At 41.4% G+C, this 10,676-nt stretch overlaps 1 protein-coding gene across 2 annotated transcripts in view; it reads right to left on the minus strand.

The window, feature by feature from the left end:
- Positions 1-2,240: 2,240 nt before the first annotated feature.
- The window catches only part of foxj3 (forkhead box J3), an 84,207-nt gene continuing 75,771 nt past the window's right edge, over positions 2,241-10,676 (minus strand). Inside the window, exons 8-13 of one of the 2 annotated variants that reach the window (XM_077603767.1) lie at positions 6,904-7,226; positions 6,723-6,867; positions 6,088-6,189; positions 5,819-6,022; positions 4,488-4,586; positions 2,241-4,374 (exon numbers count right to left, since the gene is read on the minus strand). In XM_077603767.1, the coding sequence (XP_077459893.1) occupies positions 4,262-4,374; positions 4,488-4,586; positions 5,819-6,022; positions 6,088-6,189; positions 6,723-6,867; positions 6,904-7,226 (986 nt within the window). In that variant the 3' untranslated portion in view covers positions 2,241-4,261. Of the gene's footprint in view, positions 4,375-4,487; positions 4,587-5,818; positions 6,023-6,087; positions 6,190-6,722; positions 7,227-10,676 lie in introns of both variants that reach the window. The other variant, XM_077603765.1, reaches the window with a different exon arrangement.

Below are 10,676 nucleotides of genomic sequence, written 5' to 3' on the forward strand. Positions count from 1 at the left end.
GTTTAGGACCAATCACAGGCCGCCTCGCCGCCCTCTCCTCACCCGCCCCGGGGGAAGATTTGGGACAGCGAGCATCTAATCTGGCTGTGATGCGTTCAAGGTGCACTTTGGTACCTTCCATGTCAACATGAAAATAAAGAGCGGTGCACTACTTTTTGCTGCTACTTTACTTGACATTGATCATTTAAAACTGATTTCTGGGGAAAATTGCGTTAAAAACATGAAAGGATATGGCACCACAGTGTCAAATGTCTAACCAAATTTCCAGAGAGCAGAGGAATTTTTGAGACATTTTTCTCCTGGCAGGATTCTAGAGTACCAAGCTAGCACTTAAAAAAATACCCAAAATATAACAGTATGAAGCAAAATAATACTTTTCCCCCACAGTTCTCAATATATGAAAATAAGTCAACTATGACACTTTTCTGGTATTGGGCGAAAATACATTGTAAAACTGTATAATACCATGAAAATACCTCTCAACAATGCCCAATACTAAAACTAAAGCATATAGAAAAGAAAAACATGATTGCAAATATGGAATCAACGACCAAAAAGTGCGTAAAATCATTTAACTAATCAGCCGCCATTGATGCCAGTAGATGTCCAATCCGTTGGGACAGGGTAATTGAATCAACGGCAGGCCTTCCAGTTGAAATGGATCGAACATCTAAGGACGAAAAAGTCGTGTAACAGACAATGAAAAAAATGTTAGCCAGTGTAATCAAAGACAAAAATGTGTCATAAGCGGCCTTTTTGAGTGGTCCCACATCATCACAAAGAAGACTCTAAGAGCACAAAATTCCACAGTGAAGTTACCATATTTTATTTCTTTTAAGTGCCATTCATGCATATTGGGCAAGGAGAGGGCTTAGGTATGGGTTCAGGTGGTATTGACAATTCTAATAACACTTTACAGCACTAAACGAATACAAAGAGTAGCTGTGTCACCTCATCGGACAGCAAAAGTAATAAATCGTGCAATTTAAAATTAAAAAAGGGGAGAAAACCGGAGGAAAACAAATGAAAAATGACAAAGACGGAAAAAAAACAATGAAACACAAACCAAATATATATTATCAACACTGAAACACTGAATGTAGAAACATAGTACAGGTAGAAGGTAGTGTCACACTCACCAAAAAAAGCCATTGCATTTTCATCACATATATACAATATAGATATATACATACTGTCCCCCTCCGAACGGACGATAACAAAATATTCTTTCGCCTCCCTCGTCTATTTCGTGAACCCCCCCGGCCCCAGAGACAGGAAAAAAGAGGGCGGGGGTGTGATTGAAAAGACAAATATGTACAAAGCACGACGACACACCAGCACTGAAGGAAACGACCATTCATTTCAACTGACAGTACTTGGATGATCATGGCTACTCTTGAATAACAATTCCAACAGGATTTTTTTTTCCTCATTCAAAAATGTGTTCCAATCTCCCAAATAATCTCTGCGGCAGGTAAAAACAACCTTTACAACCCGCCCCGATTTTTTTAATTTTTCAAATTATTATTATTTTTTTTTAAATCACACTCGCACGCAGTCTCTCAAGTAATAAAAAAAAGTGATCCAGTCATTTTTTTCTTAACTTTGTCCCCTTTTTAAGCCAGATCGAAGTTGTTTTCCGTCTTCACCTGGAAGACGTGAAACAAACTTGACCTCCGTATGCTTTTACAATCAGGATGGGCGAAGGTGTCGATCGATTGGATTGATTCGTCGTGGGTGCAAATTGGAGTGCGCTCGTTAGGTGAGATGCAAAACAATCTGGAGAATTTCAATTAGCAAAATCAGCGCTTTAAAAAAAATGATTGTCAAAAACCTCAGCCTTAAATGGCAATTTCTGATTCCACTTCCCAGGGTTTAACCCTTTATAGGGCACTGATTGAACTCATGAGCTGCTGTTGACGGCACAAGGTGGTAAATCCGTATTCACAGGGAGGGCTGGCAGCGATAATTCAATGTTAGATGAGCAATCGTAGCCACTCCTCACTTATAATCATTGGCAGACAATGAGTTAAACATTTTAAACCAAACATATGTGGACACCAGGTGTTTTTTTATGACTAAACATTGTCACTTGGCCTATAAAGGGTTAAAGGAACAGTTCGCCATGTTGGAAGCAAACATTTCATAAGACCATTTCATGGCGTGTGCGGTCGATTGGTCGCCGGTCTTTTGGTTGCCGGTCTTTTGGTCGACGGTCTTTTGGTCGCGGTCTTTTGGTCGCCCGGACCGCGACAATGGGCGACCAAAAGACCGACGACCAAAAGACCGGCGACAAAACAAGGTAAAACAACACGGTCTACGTATCAATAAAAGCCAACAATGGCCATGAGCAGTTTCACTGAGCCGACGTGTGAGTGTATAAGAGTTTGTATGTACATGCGTTGTCCCTTTAAGAAGCTACGTCAGTCAGGGTCTTAACAAGTTCTCCAACAAAAAACAATAAAAGTCCGGGAAATTTGGAGCTTTTCTTTAGCCTAATAATTAATAGGGCATTAAGTATGATTAAATGGTAATTTGCAGTTTGTATTTAGGGAATTTGAGCAACGATTTAAATGGTAATTATCAATAACCTTCCGGGCGACCAAAAGACCGGCGACCAATCGACCGTGTACCATTTCATGGATGATGAGTTTTCTAGAGAAAAATGTGGTTTCGTATATATTAAAAGAGATACTCCGCTCCATTCCTGAGAGTGGAATCGTAGCATATTAACCGATGAGTTCATTGATTGAAGGTTAAAAATTCAGTCACGTCACGTAGAATTGATCGCAGTGTGACGTAAACAGAGTTTCTGAAAGTCGTCTGCTGTTTGAATGAGCACAACATGACGTCAGCTCCATTTCAATAGAAGTCACGGCCAGTGAGCAAATATTTTTTCAAGAAAGCTAACAATTGTTCATTTTAGCTCATCAGGAAATACAGTTCCTAGAACCAAACCACACCCAAATTGTCAGATTAAAAAGAATCAAATTGTCAGTTGAATCATTCGTGTTAAAGATTTGCACGTGTTGCACTATTTTTAATCCCACGTTTGAAATGGAAGTTTCCAGAACTGCCAATCACCCTGTTTTCAAATTTTTGTGCTTTTCACAAAAACATGTTGTGCTTACAGCAAAATTTCAAATCAATATTACATAAGTGCCATTGAAAAGTCATCTTCAATATGTTAACTCACGAGGCCCCATTGACAGCAAATGAATCAAATAGATTCATTGAATTGCGTTAGTTTTACACTTGTAAATGTCCAATTTATCTGGAAAAACTAGGAGGGTTGGCAGCGCATGAACTTGGCTGTCAGCCCTTCCAGACATCTACCACTGAAACGTGATTATTCAACGCCAGCCGTCCAAATATAATGCATTTGATGTCCGTTGCGGTCAATGGCAGCGAATGAGTTAAATGAGTCAAAATATGTGCATTAGCTCAATATTTGTTGGGTAAAATTGCCCAAAATTATTGGATAAAATGACAAGGGCGCTCACACTTTTCAAAACAAAATCAATATTTGGTATTCTGCTGCTGTCCCACTCATCCTAATGACTTAAATTAAAATAAAAAAATAAACTTTTGCCACAATAAGCAGACTTTTTCTCCATGAATTTCGCCTTTTGTCCCAAACACATATTTTCTTGGCTTTTTGTATGGTTAACAGGTCGAAAGACTTATTTTTTTTGTTTTAAACACCCTGTTCAAAATCAAAACATCACCTCCAGCCACAAGGGGGCCTTCTTCCGCCACGACCCCCAGAGGCGGGCGGCCTGCGTGTCTTTCCCGAAAGAATAAAAAGACGAGTTTAAAAATAAAAAAAGGAGGGCTAAACTCATCCACGAGGCAGCTGACGCCAACACGAGAAGAAGAATCACAAGCTCAAATCACAGAACAGTGGCGGAGTGGCTAAAAGTGGAGAGAAACGGGCCGGGAGGGGGGAAGGGGGGTCATTTTTGGAAGGCCGCTGGTTAGGATGGTGAGGAAAGGGGGCGGGGCTTGATCCTGCCATGGTAAAATGATTGTCTTTTTCTGGTTGTGGAAAAAGAAAACGTCTCGGGGCATCCCCGTTTAATGTTTGCCCACCTTTAAAAGGAGGTGATGGTGGGTCGGGGGGCATTCTTTTCCTCCATCCTGCCCCTCCCGTGGACTTTTGGAGCCCGGCCTGCCTGCCTTTCCCGTGGCTTCCACCTCCTCCTGCCTCTTCTTTTGTTAGCGAGAAAAAAAAGGGAGAGAAAAAAAGAGGAGGAGAAGGCTACACAATGGAGTCCCAGTCGAAATCATCCTGGATGTCGTCGGCCGCCATGCGATGCATCTGGAAGTTTCTGTTGGGGATCATGTGCTGCTGGTTCATCTGAGCGTGGTGTCCTGGGGACGGGAACAAGAGGAGAAATAAGAGAAAGAAGAGGAAAAAAAAACAATATCAGGCCATTTGTTCGTCCATTAGCCATCAATGGATGCTTCTGTCTATTTTAGCTAACCAGTCATGGTGGGGCCCGCGCTGCTCATGGGGGGCATGTGAGGGTACCCTGGGGGGCCCATCATGGACATGCTCTGTCTGGAGTCCATGTAGAGATTTCCTAAGGGGAAAGAAAGTGAGAAAAAGACAAGAAAAAGCATGTCAAACTTTATTCTTGGTTTGGAGTGAATGATGCTTATGTAGGTGCCTTTTAATGGGAGCCAATGAGTTAATGATGAAATCAATGCGTATTGTGATATGATCCGATACAGCAAAGTCATATTGGAAAACAGCTGGCAGCGAATTGGGCACTGCTTCTGAAACTATTGACAGGAAAATGAAAAACTGAAAACTATGTATTACTAATTCTGTTTATTACATGCTACTGCGAAAAAAAATGGAAGGAATGTAAGATACAGCCGTTTATCTGTGTTTTGAAGAAAATGTCAGATTATATTGAATGTAGTTGCATGATATGATGGTGTTTTCTCTCTTCAAGCCATTTTTATCGACTTAACATTTAAATAACTGATGAAAAAATGGCAACGTTAAAATAAGTTAAAAAAAACTTGAAATCACTATAAATAATCATGCATAAATCTAAATGCACTTATTTGAATTAAAGTAAATGTAAATAACTACATTCACACTGAAATACAACAATATTAGATTAGATTAAACTGTTTTCATCCCGTATCCGGGAAATTAAATTATAAGGCGCACTTAAGTCTTAAATTTTCTCCAAAATAGACAGGGCGCCTTATAATCCAGTGTGCTTTATATATGGTAAAAAAAATAAAATGTGTCATTCATTGAGGGTGCGCCTTATAATGCGGTGCGTCTTATAGTCGTAAAAATACCGTACATAAAAATCTAACATAAAAACTTTGAAATAGTTCAATAAATAATGCAATAATATATATTTTTTATAACATAGAATATTTAGAGTATTTAAACTCACTCGGTGGCTCTGCTATTGTAAATTACATTAAAAATCTAGCATAAAAAACTTTGAAATAGTTCAATAAACAATGCAATAATTATTTCATTATAACATATTGAATATTTAGAGTATTTAAACTCAGTGGCTCTGTTGTTTTTTTCCCATTAACTGCACAATAACTTATTTCCACGTCCGCTACTTGTTACTACCTCCAAAACTAAAACCAATGGAACACGCTTTTCGTCGCCAATGGCAGCCAACGAGTTAATTTTTTTTCATTTTGGCGCTCGTAATCCTTCTGCACAATTCCTAAAGGTGCCCTCATTGTAAAGTATCATCCAAGCGTGTACCAATAAGACGAGCAAGTGCGACAGCTGCCGCCAATTCAACGGCGGTGTCGGGTGTCCAACCTGTGCCGAGGTGCTGGCTGGGTTTGTTTGGGTGCATGGGCGCGTGGCAGACGGCCGGCGGCGGCGGGGGCGGCACCGTCCCCTGCGGCTGGATGACGCCGGTGCGGGCAAAGAACTGATTGATGGACGAGCACAGGTCGGCGATCTGCGTGGGTTCCAGCGACCAGTTGTTTAACTCGGCCTGTCTCATGCTCTCTCGTAAGCCTGAGAGGGGAAAAACTGAAGTTATTTTAGCCGTAGCAGGATGGAAAAATGCCTACTAATTCAACCTTGGAAAGGTGACAGGTCCACATCGGCCCAGTTATAACTGCTGGCAACGCGGCAGCTTTCTTTCAGTGCGTCCAGGTTGGGGTACCAGTCAGAAAGTAAACCTGCAAAAAAAAAAAAAACACAAATAGTACATCAAATATTTCACCGTCTCTAATTATAATTAATATACAGCAAGTGTTTTTAGTTGAGAACTTCAATCAAGAGATTGGTTTTGTTGTTGTGTTGACAAAAGGGTCTTGTCTTTAACTACAAAATGTAAATTGAGCACTTAAAATGACGTGATGTCTTAAATATTCTATGGAAAAGTCATTCTTTTTGAAAATAATTTTACAATGTCATAGCAAAATGGAATGTCGACGACACACTGATTAGTTAGCAGAGTATTTTTTTAAATTATTATTTATTGTATTATTATTATTATTACAGAGTATTTTTTATCTTCATTCATGAAGAATTTATGTGCAAAGTGCCCACTAGGAGGCGCCATTCGACTGCACAAACACTTCCAAGGCTGCTTCTTGGGCTTTGTTCTCGCATCTGATAAATCATGCTATGATTTATTGTTTCGCGCCAATGTCTTCTTTGCGCTAAGTTAATATGAGATGCAACTGAACGCGGTTTCGAGGCGGGTCACCTGGGTTGCAGCCCATCTGCTGCTGGGTGGGATGCGGCTGGTGGGAGAGGCTCTGGTGCTGTTGCGGGTGTTGGCCGTGTTGCCCGTGCTGGGCGGGATGCGGCGTGTGCTGCTGCTGCTGGGGGTGCTGCTGCGGGTGCTGGCCGTGCTGCGGGTGCTGGTTGTGCTGCGGGTGCTGGTTGTGCTGCGGGTGCTGGTTGTGCTGCGGGTGCTGGTTGTGCTGCGGGTGCGGGCCGTGCTGCGGATGCTGCGGGTGCTGCGGATGCTGCGGATGCTGGTTGTGGGGGCCGGCGTGCGGCGGGAGGTGCTGCGCGTGCGGGGAGCCGTGTCCGCCGTGGACTTGGGCCGGGTGGGACAGGGGCACCTGGCCGCCGTTGTTGGAGTGGCTGTTGGCCTGGTTGTTGGACAGGTTGTTCTGCGTGCTGATGGCGCCCGCGGGCGAATGCTGATAGGAGCACGACGTGTGGCTCTGCTGCGACGCGTCCGACGGGATTCCCATCAAGCCTGCGTCGTTGGAAAAGCGGACGCAAAGTCAAGCCAGGCCATTGGTGACGAAAGACATTTTAACAAGGAGGATCGGCAGTTGACTTTAACTGCCAGTCAAAAACTTGCGTCTAATTGCCGTTTGCACATTCTAGTCACAAAAATGCATCGTTCATTCATTAGTCATACTTGGAAGAATACCTAACTGAAATTTATCATTTAAAAATGCTTTGGTGGTTGGTTGTATTTGGTTGGGCCCATCATGTCAGGATTTTGACTCCAATACTTAAGGCTTTGTTATTCTCATTGCTGATCTTATTAGATTGCGCCTGGCTACCTAATGTTGCGGCTGTTGGATGGTACTTTCTCCCCGGCAAATTAATTGAGCGCGAAAACAATTTGTCGCGGCTTCGTCGGTGACTGACGGCAGATGAGCTGTTCTGTCAATAAAATGGCAGGAAATGGTGACAAATGATGCAAAACAAGAGCATTTCCCAGACACTCTGGTGTTTCTACTGCGAAGACCGGGCGGACGCTCAGCAGTCCAAAGATAGCAAAAGGATTGGGGAAAAAGCAGGAAATCACATTTAATAAGCTACAAGACTGCCAGCCTTTTGTTTCACGAGATTTGAGAAAAGCTGGTCAAGGACACAAACAAGTCTGGGGGCTTGAATGGAACTTTTACGGAATTTCACTCCGTATTAGTGAAATTAAAGACAGTACGTACATTTTGGATTTCATACATTTCCCCTAAATCCTCCTTGCTACTTATTTCTACAAAAGACAATCTGAAGAAATTGTACGAGCCCAGTGGAGGAATTTTGTTTGCAAACCTAAACAACTGATTCTACTACTAGTAAAATACTACACGACTACTACTATTACAGTAATGAAACATGGCTCCAGTTCCTAAGTGGCACCATGCTTGAGACCATCCAGCTGCCTTTTTTGTTGAATTACAGGGTGACTCAGCATGCCGAGTCACACGCAGACACTAAAATAACAGTTGCATCTTGCTGCAAAGGAAATACAGTAATACCTCTACTTACGAATGCCTCTAGGTACGAAAGTTACAGGTTACAATTTTAAGAAAGTGATCCAAGTTACGAATTTCCCCAAAAAGTAAATGCATTTCCTTATCCGTTATTTTATTTAGAATTTCCCTTATTAAGCGATTCAAAACCATAAAATGCAACGTGGCACGTATTTTCACACACACAGGGCACACGTAAAAGTCTAAAATGTACTACAAAGTGGACGGCTTTCGGCCACGGTAGAACGGGCTCTTGCCACCATCTGGCGGACAAATACGGGTATTACATCTATAATGGCCACGGAGGGAGATATTTCAGTGGCGCAGGGCACATTTTTATATGCTTTATAAATTTTAAGACATTAATAAATCATTTCCTTATAATTTTCTCTCATTTTTGTGTGCTTCCTCATATCTTTCATACAAAATTGGGACACTTTGACCAATTTTAAAGGGTTTCGTTGGAAGTTGTGTGAGGACCGTGGAACGAATTAAATAATTTACATATAAAGTACACCTCTACTTACGAAATTTTCAAGTTACGAAAAAAAGTCTTGGAACCAATTAATTTCGTAAGTAGAGGTACAACTGTACATAGTGAGTTGAGGAGCTTCAATTTGACAAAAAACGTGAAGGGCTTTTTAAATTTTTGTTATTTATTTATGCATTTATTTATTTTTAAATCCTCCACAATCAGCACACAAACACCTCCCGCAGACGTACCAAAGGTGCACCTCCCCTTATCAGAAGCGGCATTGTCCAAGCAGGAAAGTACAGAAAGCAATTAACACAGCGGCGGAATAATAACGCTAGCTCATTACCTATTATCAAAGGCAGCGAATTGCTCGCCGTCAACACGACGGCCCGTGTGTGAAATCCTCCAGCTAGATTATTTACGCATTTTAATTGCCGGAGCTTGTCTGAGGAGGGGATGCGCCTCCACATGCACGCAAATGATAATAATAAAAATGAAAAAAAGGTTGCAACTTTAATGAAACATAGATGATAGATTAAAGGGAGAGCAGCTCTTTGAAAAGCATGTAATGCATTTGATTGGTGAAAAGTAGGTTATGCACAGAAAGCTCAGATGACTTTGCTCATAACCCGCTTGTCAAGCGCTCTTTGTTTTTCAGTCAATCAGATTAGGAGCAAAACTACATTTTGCTCCGGCGGGATTCTTTTTTTTGGGGGCGGGGAAATCCACTCCGCTGCTACGTATTATGGCGGAACTCGTCTCCATCGCGGTGACGGAGGAAGCTCAACGCAACAGAATTACAAGCGGGATTGGACCTGCTCCTCAAATGAGAGACGACAGCCGTCCGGGGAGAACATTTTTCCCGCCGTCGAGAAACAGATGGCAGATTTTCATGCAATTTCAAGCAAGAAGACCTCGGCGTTAATTGTACCTTTTAATTGCCTCCATTAAATAGTTGACACGAGGCATGCCAATGTCATTTGAGAGGAGGCGCGTTGTGCATTTTTTTTTCACGATTCAAAGTGTTTTTTGACGCACTCACTCGTGTCAAAATTCAAAAGATTAACGGCACACTTTACGCTATCGCTGCACAATAAACTGTATTTTAATGGGGATCATAATTTGGGGTGTTTTGTTTGAATAAATCTAATATTGGTCTATAATGATATTTAAAATGTGGTTTCTGCTGCAAATCGAATCAAGCACTTTCTTACGAGTTGAAAATAACCCAAAACTGAGGACGAAAAAGATGTTTGTTCCTTGGAAAGACTGAATATTAGATTAGATTAGAACTTTATTTCATCCTGTATTCGGGAAATTTCTTGGTTGCAGTAGCGAGACAGACACAAGACACACAAGACATTGTAGACCTAGGTAAAAAAAACTGGAGCCACACACAGGAAGTCCACAAGGTGCGGACCTTCTGCCGACTGAGACTGAGGTTACCGCACAGTCCCTCAGTAGTAATATTAATTTATAAATAAAAAGGGGACTATATAACTGCTATATAATTTGATGTATTCAAATGGGTTGGACCTGTATCACCATCAGTGGAAGTTAGCGAGTTACCATTTTATTTGGGTATCTTAACATTTTTTTGCACTGCGCATTTGCCAGTGATGAAGTGAATAATTGTTTTGGATTTTTCTATTATGGGCATTTTTCTATTTAGGCACGGATGTTTTTTTTCCTCCCAGAATTGCCGAAAATGGACTGCAAGTGATCTGAAATTGACGTAAAATTATTGAGAAACCTCATCCAATAGAGCAGCCGTGCAAAAAGTCCCCCCCCCTCTCTGTTACTCTCTCTCCCCTCCACGAAATCTGTCTAATTTTAGTACAATTAAACACATTTTAGTACTATCAAACCACTAGTTATTTGTTACTTTGTTAATAGATGGCAAATTAGAACAAATGAAAATGTTGTTCCAATCCAATATCCTGTATTTGGTGTTTTTTTCAGA

This window comes from Stigmatopora argus, chromosome 6, assembly GCF_051989625.1.
Source record: "Stigmatopora argus isolate UIUO_Sarg chromosome 6, RoL_Sarg_1.0, whole genome shotgun sequence".
In the NCBI taxonomy this organism is placed as follows: domain Eukaryota; kingdom Metazoa; phylum Chordata; class Actinopteri; order Syngnathiformes; family Syngnathidae; genus Stigmatopora; species Stigmatopora argus.